General features: G+C 38.0%; 1 protein-coding gene across 16 annotated transcripts in view; it reads right to left on the bottom strand.

Moving 5' to 3' along the window:
* The window catches only part of NRXN3 (neurexin 3), a 1,447,961-nt gene that overhangs the window by 337,447 nt on the left and 1,084,115 nt on the right, over positions 1 to 26,399 (bottom strand). For all 16 annotated transcript variants that reach the window (XM_057318701.1, XM_057318699.1, XM_057318700.1 and 13 more), the window contains one exon: positions 7,775 to 7,956. In XM_057318701.1, the coding sequence (XP_057174684.1) occupies positions 7,775 to 7,956 (182 nt within the window). The remainder of the gene's footprint in view (positions 1 to 7,774; positions 7,957 to 26,399) is intronic.

The raw sequence follows: 26,399 nt of genomic DNA on the forward strand, positions 1-26,399 counted from the left end.
GCCAGCAAGTCATATGAGCCCCAGCGCTCACGTGATGGTACCTAGAGTTTGCCTTGCTTGCTTCACTTCAAGTTCACATGCCTAAAAAGCCTCTGCTATTCGGAATTTGTTTGGCTATCTGATAACTGCAGTAACCTAGGATGTATGCCGTGAGGCTGGCTTCAATCAGTAGCATCGTGACTTCTCTTTAGAATTTTCTATCACTTAAATTGCAATCTCAGAAACCGGATTAAAGTCTATTTGTTATTTAGGAAAATAAAATATATTGTTTTTTCTCTGACTTAATTTTTCCTAATTGATGAAAAAGTACCAATGATATTAAAAGTTATGCATAATTAAAAGCTCACTATATGTCAGGAGCGATGCGAGCGTGTTACATACATCATCTCATGATGCGTCGCAAACCTAATTTCTCATCGCTTAATTACTGTGGTCTTTCAAGTCTGTTAGCTCTCTGTGAGCACTGTATGAGCCAATATTGATTACAGTATCCCCCAAATGTAGCACTTTGCCTGGCACATAAAAAACACTCAATTTAAATATACTGGTTGATGTTCATGAGCGAAATTCTCTGATTCCTAAATTTTCTAAATTCCTATTAGGTATGCATTGAGGATTCTGAAACATGACTGTGATCAGTTAATAGAGAATCGCTGATGTAAGTAATAAATGGGAAAGATATGGCTATTTGGCCTCTGCTTCTCATCATTGTTTACTACCCATGAAATATTTTCTATACATTTTGTCAACGCGATTTTTATGACTATATTATTATACATTTGATCTATACACTAAATTTATCCTTTACTTTTCCTGCATATTTTGAGGAATCAAAGTCTATGACATACTTTTCCTTGTATATGTGCTTTTATGTTTCCAGTTTACTTGATGGTGGCAGCTACTCATCCCCACTCCATCTGGCTGGACCCTCATGGGGACGCCAGTTGCAGCAAGGACTCTCTCTGGGCTCTGTTCATTCCCAAGTGTAGGGCCAGGCTGTTTACGTCTTTATCTGGTGCCCGTGGTGGGTCTCAAACCTTTGCCTAGAAAGGTTCTGCTCTCCTAATGCTGCTGCTTATTATGGCTTTGTCCTCCTACTCCCTTTGGCAAGATGGGATATTTCCATTCTCCGTGGTTCATACAAGAGAAGAAGGACCTTCAGGGCAAGGTGAATTACACATTTACTGCTGAGGGTAGAGCCCTCTGGAACATTATACTGAAGGGTAGTGGAAGCACACTGCATCACCTTGTGTCACTGTACAGAGACACAATGCCCTACAATGACATGCCAAGGAAGCTCCATGTCATATCCTGTTGACCTAACCAGGTCTCTCTTGGAGGGACCTGGCTTCTTCACCCTGTGCTTACAAGACACTCCCAAAAGTCTCAATTGTGAATCTCATTAATTAAAAAACAATTGCTTTCAATCAGATTAAACAGGAATTTGTTTTCAGAAACAGTCTTGGCAGGCTTTTAAAAATATTTAAAATGAGACTCTACTTTTAATTTTAAAACACTCTTCCTTTCACTACTTTTTTTTCCCTTTATTGAAGTTATTGCCTTCCAGATATGTCATCGAGAAATCCACCATCCTACATTTGTGCAGTTTTTTTTGTCGACAACAAACAACTCCTAAGTACTTTATTCCATCTGAACCTCAGGAAAACCCTGTAGTGTAGTATTTTTTGTGCCCATTTAAAAGAAGAGGAAGGTGAAACCCACGGCAATGATGACTTGCTCACAGCCAAAGGACTCACCGGATGCTGAAACTCAAATCCACATATTTTGATTTCAAATTAAATACACTTTTCCATGATGGCATGCTGCCCCTTGAAACCGAGTGTGCCGTCAAAGTCAACAGATTTAGACAGAAAGACTTCGGGAATAACAGAGTTTGGAGAAAGCACACCCCCACTCCCATGCAGGGGCTGTGTCTGGTCCAGCCTGCGTAAGTGCTCACTTCATCAAATCCCCACTTCCACTCCCCTCTCCCACCGTCTTCTCCAGCTCTGCCGGGATGGAACGGCTAAGCTGGAAGCTGCAGAGAAGATCCCCGACAGGCCCTCTCCACAGAAGTGGCTAATGATCTGGAAAAGCTCCTAAGCCCAGAAAACCCAAAGAGGCCTTTTTCACGAAGAACAAATAGCAATGAAAGGGAATACAGAGCCAACCCGTAACTCACAGCACTCCGTGGGAAACAAAATTGCATCTGTTGGACACCTTTGTTGTTTTCTTGTTCTTTCCCTCTCTACTTGCATTACTAGTCTCAAAAATGCCAACATGCCTCTGTACTCATCTGCAGACTTTCCCAAACACAGTTCCCTACGTCCAATCCAGTTCTGCCACTGGCCAAATCCAGACACAAATCTACCCACCTGACCTCACTGAAGACTAACTCAGCAGATGTTGATGGCTTACTGTAAATAGCTCACACACAGACAGCCGAATGAAGCGCCCGGGCCAGCAATTTATAGATGCAATAGATGTGAGGAACAGACCGTTTATCATAATTCAGCTTTGCTCCCATTTATTCTCCAGGAGTCTCTCCAAATGCTATAAATTACAGAAAAACAATACTGTACATACCAAACTTAATAAATATTCTATTTCCCCAAACATGGCACTGAGAGAATGCTGGGAGCCTTTTATTTGGGGTGGGGGGAATAGTTTTTGCAAGGAGAACACTCTGCCATTATGGAAAGGGGGTAGGTCAGGACAGTGGTCCTCTCACTTCTCCTACCTTGTTTTATCTAAGTATCTACATTCTAAGTCAGGAGAGAAACAGCTGGAGAAGGTTATAGATTCTTGTCAAACAAAACAGATGCCCTGACACATAAATTTTCACTGTTCCTGAAAGGTTCATAATTAAAAAATGAATCCAAGAGGATTTACTGTAAATTACACACAGGGAGAAAGAAATTAATAGCATATCTTTTTTACGCCCTGTATTAACTACACAAAGAAAAGCTAATTGATGCCCAGTTATGCCCGACCTTCTATTTTGTAGGTGGTGAAGGGAGGTTGTCAAGAGTTCCATGAGAGAATAGCAAGCACTTCATGGTAATCCTTTCTCTGGTCCTATTCAATTTTTTCCCTATTGGATGAATGAAGGTGAGTGTAACATGACACGGCTTCAAAGAGCCTACATGGGAGGTCAACAGGCAGATGTCACTTCCAAGGAATAGCAGCTTCTCTCCAAATATTGAGCAAATTAATTCCTCAACAATAGATTTCAATGGAGGAAACATATTTGAAGTAATATTTCTTTACAAATCCCTCTGCCCTAAGACACACTCTCTCCGTGGCATTTCATTGCATGCATACATACTGCAAGCAAAGATCTTTTTGCCTTTGCCAGACACGTTTCATCTGTGCTTTCATTAACATTACGATTAATAATTGACACAGAAAACAGTGCATCATGGAAGTGTGAACCCAAAATGAAGAAACATAAGCTAATTTGAAGCAAACCATCTCTAAATTATTTTAGATCTCCTAGTCTTCTCTGGTTTTTTTTAAAATGATCTAATTCTTGTCTTGTTCAACACTTATTGTCAAAGCCTACTTAACCACCATGAGGCTCTGTGTGAGTGGGAAGACTTTAAGTTTAAATGAAACCCCAAAAGAAAGAAGAAAAGAAGAGCCTCTGGTCCTTTGGCCAGAACAACAGAAATTCTGAGCAAACTGAAATGGGAAAAAATGTACCGATAGCACATACCCCACCTCTGTCTTGGTGCCCCTTTCTTTACATTAATTCTTCACCTGAAGGCGCCAATACCTTCATTCTGCTCAAGCTTCCTCCTGCCATCCTCTCAAGTGTCGTATGCCCCCAAATTAGTCCTGTTCCTTTCTCCTTTCTCCCCAACCCTCCACACAAAACTCAAATTCTGTTAGAGTAGCTGACCTTGGCCTCCTGTGAGAAGGATCATAACAAGACTAACGACTTTGAACCAATTAGCAAATGATTCAAGGGCTTCCAGGGGAGAAGGAGCTCAAGAAGATTTCAATTTTCCAAAAGAGTTTTTAAATGTGTGGGCATTTCAGGATGACCAAGGGAAAGAAGCGGGAAAGTCCGGGAGGATCGCAGGTAGCCTAGAGCAAGTGTAATCCACGCAGCATGCATCAGTCGCGAAGTCCCGTTTCAGTGCAGGGGGCAGCCTCCCTTGCTGGAAGTCAGAACTCTCACTTGCTGGATTTGCCTGCTGCTCTCAGAACTCTTTCCACCCACTTTAAAGCTTGAGGTGAGGAAGTGAGAGGTCCTCAGAGCTGGCAGACAAGAGGAAGCCTCTTTGCCATTCCTGCTTGGGGGACTCCACAGAAAGAAGGTCTGTTCTAGAAAGGGCGCTCACCTCAGGGTCAGACTCCTTGGTGTTCTTGGAAGAGCATTTTCTCTTCCTTCAAATAGGCTAAGTGGGGGGTAAAAAAGGCTTGTTCCAATGACAGAGTTACTGCAGCTCAAAAAACTTCAGGAATTCCTAGGACTTGCCTTGAGTGCCAGCTTATAAAACACACATTCTCAATCTTTCCCGCTCTCCCTCCCCCTCCCCCTCTTTCTTCACCAGGTACCTGCCCCCTGGTCACTTGCTAATTTCTGAGTTTATACTTTATTTTTGAGCAATTTAGGAGCTTGGCAACCAATCAGAACTTGCACCAAGGTACCTACTCTTGGTTGTTTCCACAACCAACAGTCACATTGGAAGAATGAAGTTTGCCCACATATGACCCCTTGCTAAGAGCACATCTCCAGGCAGACAGGTCCTCTTCCCCAGGCCGAATGCCTCCTTCCTCCCCTCCCCTTCCCCAGGATCTGCCCTGCCTCCCTCTCCTCTTTGTGTCTGCCATCACTTCTTCTTTTCCTCTGGTGGGTTTCATAGATAAACTGCAAGCAGGAATGGAACCTTCTGCCTCCTGCCCAACCCTTTCCACTTTCCTTGATGGTCCTTAAATTATTTTCTTTTTGAGCAATGTTCTTCAGTACAAGGAAACAAGCTACGTTCATTAAACGAATCCATGTTTTACAGATTGTAAAAGTCACATAAAATTATCTTAGTAGGTATATATGGCTTCCTTTTCCTGGTGCATCTATGTAAATATCCAAAACCAGAAGCAGGTTTTGGAATCAAGTCTCTTGATCTTCTACTTGGATTCCTTTATTCCTGAGTGTGGTAAGGAACCTTCCCTTTGCTTTGCCCACTCTGACCTCAGGTTTTATCGCAGGCTTTTTACATCTCTATGAAGAAGTTTGCAGTCTAGAGCAGGGGTCACCAAAGTACAGCCTGCAGCCTGCTTTTATAAATGACTTTTGACTGGAATACAGTCACACAGTTTTTATCTGTGGTAGACACCAGAGATAATCCACTAGGGAATAAAAAATGGTTTATAATTATTACACCAGTGAAGGGATCCCATGCTCAAGAGGGCCATGAGCATGTCAGGACCATTCTAGAAGAATGTGGTTTCTCCACATTGTACGGTCTCTCTTTTCTCTAAGAAGGTCAGATGATGGCAATCTGATTAAGGGCACTCTGTAGGGATTTTCTACACTGTCTATGCAATGACATAGCATCACTGGAAAAGGTCCACAGGACCCAAGTGGGTCTACACATTTTGATGTAAAATTTCTTCTTTTTTTGCTGTTAAAAATGTTAAAACGGAATGCTATGGTTCCTCCTAGAAGTTCCCAGGATCCTCATATCTCTTTTACAAAAACAAAACATTTTAAGTAAACTTTCAGAAAATAAACATTTCTCTTAAAAGTGGAGATGCTCTATAAAACACGAATGGGGAGAAATGGATAAACTGGTAGCACATTATCTGACTCAAAAAAGATGTTCATGGCTGTGCCAAATCATATTTTTCTTAGTAAGTCACACTGAACAAAAAAAGAAGATAAATCACAGTGAAAATGCAAGCGAGCTGGTAATAATAGCCTAGTTATAGCTGCCATGAAATAGTCATTAAGTTATATGCAGCATAAATCTCAGAGAGTTGTGTAAATTATGGTGGTTTTTATATAGGCCAAATAAAGATAAACCATACAAACTATGGCTGCTTTTCTCTGTGCTCCTTGGCATGACTTTTTAAAATGCTTGAGCTCAGGCTCATAGGACCATATGGTTCTTGAAGCATCTGAGAAAGCATCAAGGTTCACAACTCCGTTAAGGCCCCTCTTTCACAGTTTGAAGGTGACCATTCCTAACCAGCCCTTCCCTGCACTCTTGCCTGGTTCTGGCTCACACTGAGGCTGGACAGGCTTCCAGCTCAAGCCTTCCACTTCAAGCTGCTCCTGTTTCCAAGGCATATTGGAAGAGCAGATGCTGGAGATGGGCAGGGCTTACAGGGCTGAACTGGCTGCTGGTGGTTCCAGCCAGGCACCTCCACTCCGGAGACCAGCAATAAAATCCCACTCTTCTGCCTTCCTGAGTCGACCAGCACATTAGCAAAACTCAGACTCAAAGATGCCCAGCAAAATGTTCCTTTTCCTCCTTTTTGGAGGTTGGTGGTAATCCCCAGTTGATCTTTCCTCTTAACTGCTTTCCCCCCCCTGCTATTTAAACTGAATTCTTATTGCTCCAAATTAAATCCATTCTTTCTGGCCTTGTCATTGCTAACTAATGAGAACAATTCCTCTCTTTGCTCCTGGTAGCTGCACTTTGGGTACTTATGGATGAGAATCATATCCTTCTTTAGCCTACTTTCCTAACTGCAGACTGCACAGGTGATAAAATGGGTTAATTGTTGCTATAAAAATATTTTCTATCCTCATAACGAAGTAATTTTTTCCTCCAAATCATTTTAATTTTTTAGAATTGTAGTCTGTTCTTAACAATCTCCAGTGACTGAGGTTGCAGTCCTGTTGGGCTTAGATATACAAGCAAAATGCTGGATACACAAAACACGTGAACATAACAATTCTGGGTTATTGTGCTGTTTCCTTTTTGCCCTACCCACTCTGGCCTCAGTTTTTATCACATGTTCTTTACACCTGTGCAAGGACGTTTGCAGCCTGGGGCAGAGGTCATCAAAGTAGAGCCAGCAGCCTGCTTCTTCTTCTTTTTATTTTATTTTTTTTTAAAGTAGGTTCCATGCTCAGCGTGAAGCCCAGCGCAGGGCTTGAACTCACAACCCTAAGATCAAGACCTGAGCCAAAAATCAAGAGTCAGATGCTTAACCAACTGAGGCACCCAGGACCCTCTGCAGCCTACTTTTATAAAATAAATTTTTTATTGGAATATAGTCAAACCCATTGTTTAAAAACATGTAATCTATGGGTATTTTCGCATTATAATGGCAGAGCTGAGAAGCTCTCACAGAGATCGTACCACCTGCCAAGCACACAATACTTGCCACCTGGCCCTTTACAGAAACACTCTGCTGACCTGAAGTACAGGAGGTTATTACCACCCAAGTGGGATTTGCTACTTGTACCAGGTTAAGGCAAAGTACTAGGGAAATCTCTCATTTACACCTAGGCCGTCTGCTAACCCTTTCATGACAGGCCAAACCACACAGCTGAGAAGGGAGTCTGCACTGAAACAGTTTTTCATTTTTTATCCCCAAAGTACCCCATGAGCATCAAGGTTCACGTCTACTGGGACGAACGAGGCTCGACACCGGGACTAACCCTGGGATACGGCTCCAACACACGTAGGCGATTTTTATAACCATGTGCCTCTTTGCCGAGTCTATCTAGAACGTTCCGTTGCAGTAATCTGGCTCACCGACTCACACCAGTAGGAAGACAAAGAAATCCAGGCCAAGGCCCGGTACTCACTATGTGAAGCTGGAGGAAGTCACCGAGGCCTGGAGCACTGTCAATGCGCACCAAGATGCCATCCTTCACGGTGGTGCTGAAGCCCACGGCCAGGCGGTCAGAGCGCGTGCTGGGCCGATCGTTGGCTGGCCAGGTGTACAGGATGAGGCCCCCGCTTTTCCCAAAGATGTAGGTAGCGCCAGCTGCGGAGGCAAGGAGAGAGGGAGCCATCAGGGCCCTGTATCGTGCATTGCCAGCTGCAGGCACACTGTGGAGACTCTGCACGGGCAGCTGCAGAGAGGAAACGGCCCCCACGCGCCCGTATTTGGCTACTGAGAGGGATGGCATCCAAAGTCTCCGGAGGCGGCTGTCACCCTACATTAAAGATGCAGGCAAAACGAATTAATAACAAAGCAGATGTGAGCGGGAGGCATCCCTAACATCTTCAGTTCCTGCTGTATAAGGGCAGAGGTCAAATAACGTGCTGTCTGAGAGTGTGGGTACATTGTGCCAAACAACTTTCCCGATCTCCTCAACAGCAGAATTGATTTTCCATCTCGGCTAGGGCAGGCATGAGAGAGAAAACTACCTCTTAGCTCTCAGAACATTCTGGTCAGTGGGGCCGGGAGCAGTTCCAGGAGTGCCTCACAAGACTGGACGTAAGGTGTAAGTTCTTTTCCGCTACCACCCCCAAAGAAAAGAAGGCTGGAGACTGAGAAAACCAAGTTCTGCGTTTGCCTATTTCACTATTATGTTGCTATAAAAAATGTGATAAAAATTAATTCCAGAGGCCTTTTAAAAATTAATTTAATTTTCCCCTAGTGATGGTATTTATCTGGTATTATATAACAGCTTCCCTCTCTTTTCCAAATGAAATTTCAAAAAGGAAATATAGAAGACATAGAAAAAAAATCTCTGTGAATTTGGAACATAAGTGGTATTGCCACTTACGAATAGTGGGTTTATCAGTCTTCTTACTATTTATCATCTTTTTACTCTTATTATTTACAAAGCCAGGGATTAGTAAGAATATATTAATTTAAAAATATGTAGAAAACAAACAGGAAGAAAAATAAAATATTTGCATCCCATAAATTTTAAAACTCTGTTTTTAAAAACAAGTTTTTAAATCTAAATTTGGAGGAAAGCATTTAGATTTGGTAGCCGGAACAGACTACATCATTGTAGTTTCTATGGCTATATGTATGTTACCCATAGTGAGTACTTCCATATGTTACTCATCTCAAAGTTCAAAGAAAAATTGGCAGCAGATTTTCTTGTGTGTTCCCACTGAACATGGTCCAATCCTTGAAACGATCTTAAAGAAGCATTAGATAAGCATTCAGATTTTTTTCAACTTTCCTAAAAATCTCCAGTACTGGTTCACATTCAGTTTACAGGGAATATTGGATTGAATTATGTTGTGTGAAGAAAAAATGAGTTATGCAGCTTATTTAGAAATAATAAAATCAACTGCTATGAGGCTAGAATTAGGAGTATATGTCATATGTCACCCTTATTTTAAGCACTGAACCACATTATACTCTGAGGCATATAGAATCTAATTTGTCCTTTTTGAAAGGTCACTATTCTAGTCCTCCAATATGCTCAGTTTGTATATTACGTGTAGAATAACATTATCTTCCTTTTATGAATGTCTCAATCCTAAGGGGATAGTGTCTGAAAAGACCTCCACAGTCATCTGGAGAATTTGGGACTGTGGTATGCTAAGTTTATGATTAATTCTATATGCAAAACAATATCTACTCCTCACCATCCACAGATACCCTCAATCCTTCTTATAATTTGAAATGTGGACATAATGATTTATCCTTGATATCTATCCATCTGTGAGGAATTTAAATAATTCCCTTTCCTGGAGATGATTACAAATGTCATCGCCACCCTCTTTAGTCTTTATTTGGAAAACTGAAGGTTACTCAGTGATCAATGTACAGAATCACCAAAAATGCAAACCAGCCTGTGACATTTTGTGGCAATTTATAAAATCTTACCCTGCTCTATCCTAACTGTGTAGTGGATTCTGCTACAGAGATAAATCCATACTCTATCAGGAAATAACTTTATCACTTTGTTACAAAAAGAACAAGTCCAAAGTTGATAACAGCAACACACATGCCTGGTGTTTTACAGTTTAAAAAAACCTTTACAAGTTCATTAGCTGGATCTTCACAACAGTTCTACGGGATATTTCATTTGTTAACAATGTTTGGAAACAGACAGACAAGCATCTGACTTAAATAAATGGTACCTCTTTAAGTCTCCAGCCTTCCCTCCTGCCTCCAAAAACCTATCTTCACCATATGCCAAACATAGCTTAGTAAAATTATACAATAAACTATACCAGAGATGTGAAGCTGACTGTGCTTTATTCTTTTCACACGTTCCTATAAGACCAAAATGGAATGAAAACAAAGCAAGAGCCCCCAAACCTTGCATATTTTCAAAAGCTAGTCTGGCCGTCTAACTGTATAAATAAATTTACAAACCCTCTACTCTGCTCGTATTTTTTACCCGTTGACTGTTCAGTAATTCTCAATATAAAGAATATAAAGAGGAAGAATATTTTAAAAGATAAATATACAACTTCTTATATATAGTGGTTAGGAGGTCATCATGGCTTTAATTTTTAAATAAATGAAGAACAAAAACTCACTATTACAATATCAGGGTAGATCAGAAACCAGTCTTAAAAATTATTTTGATTGCTTTTGTTGTTCTGAATTTAGGATGCCACCATGTTAGATAATTCTAACTTTGTAGACGAAAGGCCAAAAAATACAAAGTCCATAGCATATGGCTCATTCTGCCACGTGGGAATAAATCTTAAAATAGGTATTCCTGGTACAGAATTTCCTAGTAAGGGTAAATAAAGACCCTGAATGCCCCCATAGTTCAATGCTGGCTTTAAAGGAAGTTAATTAATATTTACAACTTTCTACTCTGAAAGTTATTTTTCCCCCTCTTTAGTTAGTTTTGCTATCTTGCATGGTTTTTAAAGATAAATATGCACTTTGTTAATTTTAATATAAAACGCCTAGAGTCCTGGGGGAACACAGACTTATTTTGCTTTACATTTTCAAATTAAAAAGTTAATTTTGTTATTTCAAAATGTGGATTACAAATCAACATTTTGGGAACATCCTCAGAACTGTAAGAACCCTCCTTAATCCGTTAAAGATTTTCATTTCCAAGCCAAGCAATATCACATCACATGCTTTCTCCCCTGAGCCTAGTTTCTCTGACTGTTGGTTTCTCACTGTGCTAAGCACGCTGGTACGACGATCATACTCCATTTGTTAACAATCAAAACCATGAACTTCCTGCTTGCTAGCAAAAAGTGATCAATTCAACTGAAGAACAACTGCTATGGTGGCATTTTGACCATTTAACACTGCAGGATTTGCAAGTTTGCAAGCCACCACGACTGCTGAGTTCCACCAAGAGTATTTCGGGAATGAAATCTCCACAGTGTCACCATTAACCAAGATACGTATACACACTGTTTTCAAACAGTCAACAAATCTGACATGTTATTTAACATGCAACTTCTTTTGTCTCAAAAGCACCAAAAAATGGGTTTGGCTTATTGTTTTTATAATTGGTCAAGCTATTTACTTTGATGGGGCTGATGGTGATATCGGCAGATCCAGGTATGTGAGGGTATGAACATGTATGTTTTGGGGTGTATTCTGTGTGTGCGATTGGCTGGAGGGAAGAAGAGTGTAGGACAGCCTCCACTGAGACCGTGAAGGAGTCCTGGGGAACACTTTAATGGAGTTACACAGCACGCTGATTAAATAGATGATCAATGATTTTTCAAGGAGAATAAAGGATAAAATTTTTTCTAGGTCATACATTTCTCCAAGAAATAGTTCTTAAATCTTTGGTGCATATTACTGCTTATTTTACTAAAATTTAATTATTGATGGCAACTTAACAGTTTCTTATTTAGACCATTCGGATAATTATTACTACTGTTGCTTTGACTTCTTAATCTCATGATCCTGCCATTATGACATTGTTTTCTATTCTTATATCCAAGTAGCATATTATTTCTTTTTGGCAATTACCAATAGAAATGAATCAAAACCTGTTTAGGATTTATATTCAATATAAAAATAGTATATACATACATATGGGTCTGCGTATGCATATACCCATATGTATGTGTGTGTAAGAAACAAGGGAAGTTTAGTTAGAAAACATAGTAGACTACGTGGAATTAATTTATTATTTTCTCCATGAAATAATTACTGATAAAAGGCCCCAGAAATGCATCTAAATATAATGTTGGTTGTTTATATATGTTTTTTTAAAAAAAGAAAACAAAGCAAATCAGCTTTCCCTGAAATATTTTTTGGTTGGTGTCAAAATGGAACAATGCAAGCATCTCCCAGGGGAAACCTGAGAAAATTAAATTTAAAGAGAACTAGATAAAATTATCTCATGAACTCATGGACAAACATAGCCTGTAGAATAATAAATTGAGTAATAAAATAAATATAAATTCTTGCTGTGCAAACCATCTGGTAGGTAAAGCAGGGTAAGAAACAAGAAGTCACACTCCTCCTCCAGTGCTCTTTGAACATTGCCTGAGAACTTAGTATAAAATCTCAAGACGCCAAGGTAATATATCTGTCTTCCTCTATCATTCAGGCCCCTCATTCCTTATTTCTATTGTATTACTCTTTCATCCACCTTATTTATTATCTACATTTGTGTTCTTTACCGTGAATTGGTAAATCCTTTTGGAAAATAAATGGACTATCAATGACATAAAATATATCATGGCTATAAATGCAAGTTATTGCTACTCACTTAAAACTATCTTTTATTCAGATCAATTAACCGGATAGCTAACAAAACCCAAATGCAAAGACTCGCAAATGACACATAGCTCTCCTAGCAAATGGAGACGTAAAGCTCAAGGATCTCATAATGACTGATGGTCTGAAAAAAAAAAAAAAGTTTCTCAATTTCTTTTCCTCATTTGCTCTATGGTTCCCCTTACACACGCCCCTGGCTGTTGTGGGGAGTATTCATCACGCAGGACCTTCTATGTTCATAGTACTGCCTGGTTTTCAGATTGTTTTCTTCGAGAGTATCTCATTTGCTCCCTCTTCCCCCAATACCCACTGCAGTGTCAATGGCAAACATTTTCATTTGAATAAAACAGAAAATAAAGACTCAGGAGATTAAGTGACTTGACCTGGTGTTAAGTGGTGAACCTGGGAGCAGAACCAGAGCTCCTGTTCCTTGACTCTGCCCTCATCTAGCTGTCCTGCCAGCCCACAGCATGAAGCTTCCCGAAAGGAATCCCTGGGGACCAAGAGCTCCACGAGAAGGAGAAAGTGAATAGCGGATAGAAAAACTATGAACAAAACCTCTGCACTACAGAGGAAGCCTCTAGGGAGTACAAAGTAAGTGATACAGATTTTACAAACAGTCCTGCAATGCATTTACTGAATGGATGGTTTATTATGATCTATTTTGTCGACTCTGAATTTTTTGAAATAAACACCAAAACTGATGATAAAGAAGCCTTAAATAAAGCAAAACTGAAGGGGCTGAACGTTAGGAGAGAAATTTCATCTATTTGAAAGAACATCCTTTATCTTTGGCAAAGAAATGATCAGATTTACTGCTCAGCTAACTGAGAAACTGACAACATTGCCTAAGAGTCAAATATATAATCAGAGAGAGCCAAGCCCCATTTCTTAAACAATGCTCAGGCAAGGTGAGGGTTCCCTCCATCTGGGGCAATTTTTTCCCCTTTCTTGAAAGAAGAATGATTAAAACCAAAGGGCATTAAGCCAGGAAACACAGAGGCAACATTTCAGAGCATGTTCCGGTATTCTGGAAGAAAAATTGCAACTCAAAGACTTCCTAGCAGAACCAATACTGATTCCAGTTTGGTACAAAAATCTGCTTGGTAATATAGAAACTCAAACTTACGCACTGGGTGAGTTATATATATTGTATCCAATGCCAAATCTTCCCTAGAAGTTGGTGGGAGAAAAATATAAAGCCAATAAAATTCTACCTATTAACCTATTTTTCTTTAGAAATAAAAAGAGCACACTACCATTTAATTCCAGTAGTAAGTATTATAAAAAAAAGAACCATGTTTCATGGATGATTACATGTACAAGCCCTATTTTGGCAAATATGCTTGGTTGGACCTTTTCATGAGAATGTTATCATGACTTTTCCAGGGGATCTTAAGAGGAGCCAAATAATTATGCTATTTCCAAAACTGATACGAATAACTGAGATGGCCTCCTGCTATGATTTCTTATACACACACCTGTACTCCCCCAAATTCCAAGTAAAATAAAATCACACTTAGTTTCTGGGCACATTCATGACTGCTAACAAAGACACTATACTTTCTGAGTCTTAGAGATAATGACATTTTTAGAAACACATTACATCAAACATTTTTTTGCAAAGTTATTTTTACTCATCAGATTCCAGGACTCTTCCACTAGGAAAAAATTGATTAGTGATAGAGTTTACAAATGTTTTCCACATTGAAAGTGATCTAAAAATAAAGTTTCCAGGGATACTTTTAAATTCCCCTTGCTTAAAAAAGAATTTTCATGTACTTGTTTCTATTGCTGTTGTCTGGGGCAATTAATTTTTTCACAAATCTTTGTCCTTAACAATACTAATTATAATACTAATGTTAATACTAATATTAATACTTCTGCTAACTCCGTGTATGAATCATTTATTATATAATATACTATAATACAATATTTCAAATTCCTATACCTTTTACTTAAGATATTTTTGCTGTATTAGTTTGTTAGGTCTACCATAAAAAGGTAACACAAACTGGGTGGCTTGAACAAAAGAAATTTATTTCCTGCAAGTCTGGAGGCTAGAATTCTGACATTGAGGTGTCAGCAAGGGGTTGATTTCTTCAAAAACGGCTGTTTTCTCCCTGTGTCATCACATGGCCTCCTGTCTTTACCTATATTCTAATTTCTTCTTCTGAAAAGGATACCAGTCATATTGGATTAGCACACCCTCCCTGCAAAGACCTCATTTTAATTTATATACCTCTTTAGAGACCCTATCTCCAATTACAGTAACATTTTGAGACACTAGGGGTTACGACTTCAACATATGAATTTTGGGGACACACAATTCAGTCCATAACAGTTACTTTCCCAGTTTTAAAGATGAGGGAAGCTGTAGAATGGGGTGAAATAACTTGTTTAAGATCTAGTAGAATCGGGGATTTAATGGAGATCTACCTAACTCAATGATCTATGTTCTTTCGTTATGCCAGCCTGTATCCCTAATACGCTTACCTTTTACCTTTACCTGTATATCTGACTGAAGATGAAGAGAAGGACAATGGCTTCCTAACTGTGCCCAAAAAGCAAAGCAAAACAAAACAAAACAAAGGAAAACCGCAAACAAGATGGAAACTCAATGCCCTCACAATAGAAATGACAGTAGAGGGGTGATCATTTTATTTTATTAATAAAAAAGATCATATTTTATTGATGAGCTTGTTCTCCACAAAGTCAGACAATAGGTTGCTCCTCATTAATTACACCACACTCCTAAAAATCTAAATTCTGAAGGGGTGGACTCTATATGAGGTTTATTTCAGAGACTATTTCACAGCCAATTTAATTTAACTTTCATAACCAAGCTTGTTTCTTACATAGCAAAACAAAGTAAGTCCTAGGAAATTGCACAGTGTTCAGGTTTAAGGAAATAAATATTAAGTTTTATTGTCAAACAAAATGAAAATCCAGAACCCTTCTGTTCCATGAGCTCCTGGAGGACAGGGCTGTTTAATTTATCTCTCTATCAACACTGAATGCTCAGGAAATAAATGCTGTTGAATTAATCAATAAAACCCGGCTCACCTATATTTTCATATCTTCACACTGTCATTCAGGTATCTGCCCATTAATCCTTCTCAGCTTTTTGTCATTTCATCTCAATGTGGAAATATTTTATAAATACTCATCAATTAGGGTTCATAACATTTCCCAGGTGGAGAACAGAGCTTCCAATTTATGAAAGAAACCTAACCACAAAAACGTTTGAATAATTTTTCTTTGGTGAATTTTTGGCAGGCTCAGAGAAGAAAATCACACCCATCTTTCGTCAAATTGTTTTATGTTACCCCTCAGTTCCTAAATCACATGGCAAACTGTTTTTAGTGGTATTCATATATATATCTATGAATACATCTTAGATTTACCCTAACAAGAATATACAGTAGAAAAGCAATACAACAATTTAAGAATAGCAATGTCATTATTCTATCTTACATATGATTGTGCAAAGGCCATATATACTTTTGTCCTTAGGCAAAACATAAATGCATGGAAAGAAAAATAAAAATGATCATTTTATAATTACTCACAGACTTTTCTGTAGCATTTTTTAAGAAACTCATTCCTTCTGATGACATCTCATGGGACATAGAATAAAAGGGAGGTTCAGAGTGCATTCATCTGCCTCTTTTTCCTCTTTTTATTCCACAGCTTTGAAATACCTTCTCTAATAAGAGCAATCAAGGGATTTCTAAGTACTGAATATTCTCTGAAAAAGAAATACAGATGAAGACCAGTTGCTTACTTCTAGCGCTTTGATTTAAATGCTGGATTTATATGGACTTCACACTTTAAAGGAACCAGGGACTATAAACAGATGACTTTGATGTATTCGTGGCTCTAATTCATACAACATGATTTTCCTGGAAAAATTAGCTAATATTTTTAAGGGTGTTGATTCTTACTTCTGCGATACATATCCTTAATCATAGAACCCATGTCAGAATTAAGCAAAAGGAAGAAACTTCAACTATTATGGTCCCTTCTGCTAGTCGATAACAATCATTTATCTTCACTGTGCCTCAGTTTCCCCATTATTAAGAGGTGATGATACTTCTCCTACCTCCTCATCTCAAAAAATGGCTTAAGTAAGCATCACAATAGTTACCATGTATACTATACAGAACTCGAGAAATAATTTAGTTTTTCTGTTTTATGGTGATCACCTCAAAGTGAAGAGACTGCCTAAAGTTTTGGTATCTGTAGAATTTAATTATTCTATATTCCCAGTACATCTTCCTTCTTTGTCTTGCAACATTAAGCCCCTTCATATAGAAATACTATTTCCTCCCATACCAATCAGGTGATTTCAGTGGAAACTGTCTGTTAAAAATCTTTAACAGACTTTGCCCCTTACATACACAATTGATTAGCTAAGGCATGATAAATAAGCCCAGAGCGTTTCACTGAAGCATTATTATTTTTTTTGTAACCTGGAAGAAGAGAAACACTCCATCAGTTTCTCTGATGATCGAGTTATTCATAAGTGGCACACAGCTGCCATGGCCCTGTTTCCTATCATAGGAAAAAGCTTGGAAAAAAATAAACCCTGGCCCAAAGAGTGAAGTCAAACTGTTGAATCAAGAGTTGGACATGTGTAGAAAATCTCATCATCCTTGGAGGGCTTGGTTTTAATGGCCAGTGTTAAGAAGCTGCAACTTTGTCCCATAGAAAATTCTCAATACCTAACTCGTTTAATCTAAGTGAGTCCAAATTTTCTTTTTTTCACAACTAGAAGAGTCCTTGACAGTAAAGAACCCCCGGGAACTATCACAGTGCCTGGGAGACAAAGGGGCACCTAAGTGTTTGTTAAAGAAATTGGCAAAGGATGACCGCGATGATTAAGTGTACATTATCCAGAAATTTAACCTATGGAGCACATTCAGTGATTCATATACATTTCAAATTGGGGCACTAGTAAGACTGATCATGTTCTTGTTGATAAAGAAATCCTTAATGATTTCTACAGAACAACATTTATATATATATGGCTATCTATATCTATATATCCCCAATAATTAAAATATTAATGAAAAGAGACTGCTTTATATGAAGTCCTATAAACTACAGATAAAACTTGACTCAGAAGGAAATGAACATAAATGAATTGAACTTTCAACTTAAGATACAATTATGAAAATAAAATGAATAAGCTAGTATGTGATGATTAATAAAAGCTGGAATTTACCCAACATATTTAAAAAAATAATAGAAGAGTTACAAAAAAAACCCCAAAGCTTATACTTTAAAATGTCAAAGAAAGCATATAAAACCCTGAAAAACTAGGAGAAAAGTTAAAAGAGGAAAAAATATTATAGTAGAAATTATAAAGGGGATATAACCATAGATATAGATAATATTAAAATATAAAAGAATATTTTATACAACTTTAGATGTAGATATTTAAAAAAAATAGAAGGAATTGATCACTTCTAGGAAAACTATGATTTGGCAGAGTTTTCTAAGAAAAAGGAGATACACTCAATAGACTAATGACCCAGAAATTATTGGAAAGGTGATTCAAATTCTACTATTTAAAAGATACAGATGACACAAAAGATACTAAATGATTTTACAAGTAAGTTTTAACTAACTTTCAAAGAAATATAATTCCTAAGTCATTCAGATCATGCCAGACCACAGGCAAGGTTAGAAATCTCCCCCAATTCATTTACAAATTCAACATATTTGTAATACCAAAACCTGATAAACATACAGCATAAAAACAGAAAAAATCACTAGATGAATTTCACTTATGAACACTGATTAAAGAGTTTTTCTGAATATAGTTCAATGGTACATTAAGAGAATAATACACTGTTCCAGGAATGTGAAAAATAGTATATCTCAACAAAAAGGTATCTATTAGCAAAGTTCATTGTATCACCTAATTAAGGTAGAATTAGAATGTAATTTTATTTAGGATTTTGAAAAGTACTTGAAAAACTCAACAGTCATTCCTTCAAAAACTTTACTTAAAATAGGAATTGAAAAAGCATTCTAAATATGATAGGGACGATCAAAACCAAACCAATATCATACTAAATAGTAAAATTATATAGACTTTGCCATCAAAATCAAGAAGATAGAGATGTTCATTATTGCGATATTATTCAACACTGTTTTATAAGTTCTTATTAAAACAATAAAGCAATAAAATGAAATGCTGTAACATTGTGAAAGAATACAATATTTTTTAAAGATATAATTGAATACATACATCTCTCTAATAACTCATCTAAAAACTTTAAACTAATGAGATCAATTGAAAAGTTGGTGCAATGTAAAATAAATACATAAAAATCAATAGCTTGTCACCATTGCATAGATGGTCAAATGATTTTTGACAAGGGTGACAAGACCATTCAATGGAGATATGAGAATCTTTTCAACAAATGATTCTGGAAAAAATATATATCCATATGCATAAAAAATGAAATTGGATGCTTATAGCATACACAAAAATTAATTCAAAATGAATGGGTGACTTAACAGTAAGAGTTAAAAGTATAAAATTCTTAGAACATAGGAGAAAATCTTCATTAATACTGAATTTGGAAAAATTTTTTTGAATATGACACCAAAAGAGCAGGCAACAAAATAATAAAATAAATTAAACTTTGAAAATGAAAAACTTGTGCATTAAAGTACACTATCAACAACAAAAAAAGGCAAGCCACAAAATGGGAGAAAATATTTGCAAATCATACATCCGATATGGGATTTATACGCAGAATTTATAAAGCACTCCTACAACTCGAAAACAAACCCCAGTTACAAGATGAGGAAAAGACTTGAGTAGATTTTTCTCCAAAGGTATACAAATGGCCACTAAGTGCACGGAAAGATATTTAACATCAATAATCATGAGGGAAATACAAATCAAAATCATAATGCATTATCACTTCATACTCAATAAAATGGTTATTATCAAACTGATAGAGAGTAAGCGTCTACAAGGATGTGGAGAAATTCAAACCTTCGGCACCGCTGGTGGTACAGCTCCTATAACAGATGGTAGGACAGCTCCTCAAACACTTCAATATATAATTACCGTATCGTCCAGCAATTCTACTTCTAAGTGCATAGCAAAAAAAAAAGAAAAAGAAAAAATGAAAGCAAGGACTCAACCAGATACTGTACAGCCACGTTCAAAGCAGCATTATTCACAGAAGCCTCAACGTGGTAACAACCCACTGATTAAATAAATGGATAAAATAAAATACTCATAGATACACACAATGGAATATTAGCTTCAAAAAGGAAAGAAATTCTAATACCCACTACATGATGAAACTTGAAGACATTACGCTAAGTGAAATAAGCCAAATACAAAAGCACAAATATCGCGTGACTCCACTTACATGAAGTCAAATTCATAGAGAAAGTAGAATAGTGGTTATTAGAAAAGAGGGGGATGGGAAGCAATTGTTTAATAGGCAGTGTTTCAGTTTGGGGTGATGAAAAAGCTTTGGAGATGGTGGTGATGGTTGTACAACAGTGTGAATGTACTTAATGCTATGGAACTGTGTGCTTGGAAATGGTTAAAATGGTAATTTTTTCACTTTGTATATTTAGCACAACAAAAAAAAAAAGGAGGAGTTTGTTTTCATAATAGTAACTACCAGGTTGAGATGAAAGAGAGAAATCTCAATTACAATAACAAAGATCTATAAAATACCTTAAAATAATGCAACAAGAAAGCTATGTAAAGAAAAGCTATATAAAGAAAAGTGTATTTAAGGGCCCAACTCTTGACTTCTGCTCAAGTCATGATCTCAGGGTTGTGAGACGGAGGCCAGTGTCCAGCTCTATGCTGAGCATGGAGCCTGATTGGGATTCTGTCTCTCCCTCTCCCCCGGCCCTCCCCACCCTTTACATAAATAAATAAACAAACAAACAAACAAACAAAAAGAAAAGTGTAAATTTTGGAGCACACGAAACATGTCCATATATGTGAAGATACATATGATGTTACTGAGGGAAAATATGACTCCATCAATAAACATGTTAATCTTTATGGCACCTCTAAACAGAATCTCAATTTCTTTTTAAGTTCATAAAGAAAAATAAGTATGTAAGACTTGCCAAGAAACTTTTAAAAGGAAGAATAAAGGAAGGAGACCAGGTTTAGTTGCCTTTAAAATTTACTAAAAAGTGATTATAGTCAAAATAATTTATTGTTAGAACCAAAAGAGGGCACTCAATCAGTAAAAAAAAATTTAAAAAATTTTAGAAGATTTTATTTAAGTATTTGAGAGAGAGAGTGCGGGGGGGGGGGGAGGGGAAGAGGAAGAAGCCTACTACCCACTGAGCAGGGAGTCCAATGTGGGGCTAGATCCCAGGACCCCGGGACCACAACCTGAGCCGAAGGGAGATGCCCAACAGACTAAGCCACTCAGGAGCCCCATCAATCAGTAAAAATTAAACGCAATGGTATGCAAAAAAAAAAAAAGGTTTGTTGAGTCCTTTTTGTGTACTAAGGAGAACATTGTATATATAATACAAGTTCTATAGCTGAGATGTGTTCAAAATGAGATAGGAACCCATAGGAGAGGGTCAGCAGCTTTAAACAAAGACTTGAACTACATAACCATTATATATATAATTTATAATATAAAATAATTATAGAAAGAAAGATAGATAGATAGATAGATAGATAGATAGATAGATAGATAGATAGATAGACAATTACCATAATAAGTTCAGTTAACATCTATTATCTTCCATAGTTACAAATGTTTTCTTGTGATGAGAACTTTTCAGATTTACTCTCTGAGCAGCTTTCAGATATGTAATACATTCTTATTAACTATAGTTATCATGCTGTACATGACATCCCCAGAACTTATCTATCTTATAACTGGAATACTGAACATCTGACTGCCTTCACCCATCTCCCCAACCCCCTCACCCTGCCTCAGACACCCACCCATCTTGACTTCATTTTATTTAGATTTCATATATTAGTGAAATCATTATGTTTGACATGTTAAACTAATATAATATTATATGTCAAGTATATCTTAATAAAACTGGAAAAATAAAATGAAAATATGTCAAAGAAATAAGTCAAAGGGAAAAAAGAAGACTTGCACTGAGTTTTGAGGTAAAGGGGTTTTTACTTGATTTTAAAGGGGAGGAAGGACATTCAACTTGGAGGCCATGAGCAAAGGAGTGGGAGAACTCAATGCATTCTGGGAACATGAACAGCATCCTATCTTTTGGCGGTGTGTAGGCTAAAGGGCTGAGAAGAGCAAAGACAGGTAGGGAAAACAGGCTAGTAAGATCTGCAGAGCACTGAATGCCAGCTTGTTACTTACCCCGTGGCAGATAAGCCAGTATCTTAATAGACAAGCCAGTGTTTTCCTCATAGTGTTTTTTGGTTTTGTTTTTAGTAACAGAACTATTTCAAGGATTATACCTACAATAAAGCATTCTCTACAAAATCATTTTGTAGCTTTTTGAAACACATAACTTTTACTTAGCAAATATATTAAAGTCACTCCAACATAAAAATTTTTAAAGAATGACTTTAATGTTTACAAAGTTTGAAAATGACTACTTTGGTCAATGGGAAAGCAAGACATCATCTGTGCTTGGGAAAAAGAACTTTGGCGTGGTGTGGAGGACAGAAGGAGAGAAGTGTGTCCATGCGGCTCTAGGGGAAGGCCAGTGTCAAAGCCAGGACGTGAGAGAGGTGAGCTGAGCCCGTACCAGTGAAAGGGAGAAATGAGAGGAAGGAATGTATACTGAAGATGTGAAGAGTAAACGGATCTGGTGATCCATTTGATATTGGGAAGAGAAAAGAGAGGCATTGAAGTTGATTCAGAGTTTTCAAGTTTGGGCAACTGAAATTACAGACAGAAAAGGAAGCCCTGCTTAGGGTATGAAAATGACAACTTAGCTTTGGGGTTACTGACTTTTGTGTACCTGTAAGATAATGGTCACGTGTTCGGTTAGAGTTCCAGCATTATAAAGGGCCAGTGCCATGGTTTTAAGGCTCAAGTGAGACTGTGCTAATGTGTCATCATACAATTGTGCCCAGATTCTGCACAGTGATTTCCCAAGCACATATTACTGGACATGTGGAAGAGCTGGAAGATTATGTAAGATGTGTACAGATAGCTATTTGCCTTTTCCTCTCGTCCGTCTCCAGCTACAGAAAAGCATAGTTTGCATATGGTTGTAATAATTGTGCTTACATAATTTGGTGTTTCTTTTCTATTATAGTTTTTGAATCTCTTTGTATTTTCATAGTTGTCATTTTAACTGGTTGCATAATATTTCATGAAGTGATGGGCTCTAACTCAGCACGCCTTTCTTGCTGAGCCCTTATGGTGTTTGTTTTGTCTGTGGGTATAACTCGGGAGCAGGAAAAACAATTTGATATAATATTTGACTGCTTAGTATACATACCATTTCTGTTCTTCTGAATAAAGTAAAATAAATCTCTGAGAATATTAGGCCAGATGGTTTTTTTCTTCTTAAAACAAAGATAGTCTATAGTCAAGAGTCACATAAGAGACCAAAATGGATCAAGGTCAACTCCTGGTTGTCAAAGCCATTTTTCATTATTCACTCCACGAAACTTTATCCCTCACTTCTTACCAATGGACAAGCACATCATTGCATTAGTATATAATATTTGGGTAATTAGTTTCCAGTTTACTTTCTAAACTGATTTCCTCTGAATACATTAGCTACTCATTTTCTTAATATTTTATCCCCTTCAAAGCTTCAGCTTATAGCTTCTATTTTTCTTCCTTTATTACTTTTAGCAAGACAATTGCCCTTTGCTAATACTTGGCAATTCTCATCTCTTCTGCCTAATTAAATATATTTCAAACACATCCTCCATCTTAGTCTCTCTGTCTCCCCCCTCAGCACCTCCCCACATCCCTTGAAAGTGCGCCTATGCTCCAGGACTTGATGACGAAATCAATTTTCTTACTTGTTCTTCACTGTGCACCTTGTGGGAGGTGACTGTATTATCCTTATTTTTAAAACTCCTCTCCAGTCACCAGACCCTGGAGCGAGGCATTTTCTATACATCTGGTCCTGGCCTTATGCTTCTATTCACAAAGCCATGCTGCAGCCCATAAAAACTAATTTCCCAGGCCCTCTTCTTAGTTCTAATATGATAACTTTAGCATTGATTCGACAGTACAGATATGACATTCTGCAAATAAACAGCAGTCACTTCCATCAAAGCTTAAATATTTGTTATGATGGATATATTCAGACACACCAGTCTCTTTTTAGAAAATGCAATTTTATGGAAAAATACAAGATAATTGGTCTTTAGCTCGTGCAATAAACTTAGATAGCACCTGCCATATTTAAATTAATACAGTGCTTCTCCCTTTTAGATGAGGCCTTCTGATTAACTCAAGCATGTGAAAAGATTCAGGCACTGCTCATGTGCGCTTAGACTGAACACTGTTTTTTGATGTGGCTATTTTTAAAAAAAACTGATGTGATACTTGTCCATCTACTATGTAAAGGAAATTGAAAGTTCTTCATTCAGCCATATATCCTGTCTCTCCTTATCTCTCAGGCTCAGCTTTTGCCTCACATTGTGTCACATAGGTGGTAGGTTTTATTGGGTGCTGGAAGATTCTCCAAAGCAATGACCTAGTATTTGAAGCCTCTGTGTGAACACTGGGTCTGCTTCCCAGAGATCACATACACATCACTCTCGAGGATTTATTCCTTTCCCATTGTCCCCATTTCCTCTGATTCTAGCTGCCATGGTGCAGATCAAGAAACTCAGAGAACAGCTTTGCTCCTTTTAATCTCTCTTAAACCAGCCGCGAGAACGAATCCGACACACGTGGCTGGAGCAGCAGAATGAAAGTGCCGAGGCTGGCATTTCAATCTGGTTCTCCTACTTCCGGAGAAAGCCCGGATAATGAGGAGTGAAGAGGATCCTTCCAGGGGACAAATTTGAGCTCAAAGTGTCTACCTGCATTGAAGCAACTGGAGACCCAGAGGCATGGCTGGTATGACATCATCAGTGGGGGGGGGGGCGTGTTCTCTTCCAGATCACAACCAATGGCGATCCAATTTCCCTAATTTACCCATTCAACTTGACCCCTTAACATATGCCTGGAGTTTTACTTTAAAGTGAACATTCTTCCCAAAGTCATAACCTTTGGAGAGAAGATCGTGAACAAAAGGGGTATGAAGATATCTTCAGTTAACTATGTGAAAACTACAGCCATAAATCACACCACTATTTTTTAAATAATCCTCATTTCACAAAGATGATCTATAGACCCAGCACCTATTGTGAGGCTGAAGCTCGTTGCCCAGCAGGAGTTAGGGACTGCATGGACATGGGTATCATCAGATTGTAGAGTCCGTGCTAGTGAGGGAGGTGTCATGTGTTTCTTTGTGTCCCCATGATGGCTGAGTCCTTTGCTGGACACAGAAAATCAGGTTGTCTAAGAGCTGGAAGGAGAACTTGAGAGCCACTCATTTATAGAGGCAAATACTGAGGCCCAAACAGGTTACAGAATTTGTCCAAGGTGACAGCTGATGAGTTGCATAGCCACAAAAGAACTCTCTCCGGACTCCAGTCCAATACCAATAAAATTGTTTATTGACCAATTTTAATTCATCCATTTAGACTTCAGCACTTAAGGATACTGTCTGGGTAGTAAGAATCACTATGGGGCAGGTTTAGTGTGTGTGCATGTGTAAGAGAGAGAGAGAGAGAGAGAAAGAGAAAGAGAGGAAGGAAGGGAGGGAGGGAGGAAGAAAGGGAAGGAAGGAAAGGAAGAAAGGAAAGAGGAAAGGAAGGAAAGAAGGAAGGAAGAGAGGGAATATGGAAATATGTGTGCATATGACAAGAAGTGGGTACAGAGGAGAAGACAGAAATAAGATCACATCTCTTATACTCTGTTACATCAGTATTTACTCTTTGTGTATATGCTTTATTGGGTACATAATGATCTGAAGCCTTATATTTAAGTACATAAAATAACAAATCATATATAAAGGAGTCCTGTTCTGATTCATTATTCTTAGTCCACAAAGAAGTCAAGGCAAAGAGGAATGAAAATACCCGAGAAAGTTACAGCTCAATCACTGTAACATCTAAGCTAAAGCTGGAATTTCTGTACTCGCTGAAAAAGGATCTCCTTTGAGCTTTATGGCATTTTCCCCCAATCCTAAGCTTTGCATTATAGGGGAACAGTGCTAGTCCACAAATCTGTTCTGTCTCAACGTAAGCAAGGGCTGACTCTGCACAATGTTCCCTCAACCTGACACCGAGACCTCAGGAGGTGAGAAACGAGAGGGGGTTGGATGGGGTATGCCACAATCTGAATGGGATCTCTTTAAAAGCAATGTGCAGCAGGAGAGACAAGTATAATGGCTATTTAATCATCTTCGCTATGAAGTGCCAATTCTTTAGACTCTTATGACATTCATGAATGATGCAGGAGGCGGACATGATGAATGTGGAGCGATTCCCTGCGACAGATACTTTCCGGGAATTTATACCCCCTCCCCCCAGGACAAAAAGGCTCCTGGGCTCAGTTATCATTTGTTCTGAGAGAGAATTTACAGTCTCACTAGCAACTCCTTTTACCCAACTCAATAAAGCGCTTATTTTGATATACGGACTGTGATTGTTCAAGACCAACTGTATCCTTGGAAACTCATGTGCAGGGAGCAGTCTTGCTGGCTTACTTTCCTTCACTTCATGCACTTCTGTCACCACACACACACACACACACACACAC

Source organism: Ursus arctos, unplaced genomic scaffold, assembly GCF_023065955.2.
Source record: "Ursus arctos isolate Adak ecotype North America unplaced genomic scaffold, UrsArc2.0 scaffold_25, whole genome shotgun sequence".
Lineage (NCBI taxonomy): Eukaryota > Metazoa > Chordata > Mammalia > Carnivora > Ursidae > Ursus > Ursus arctos.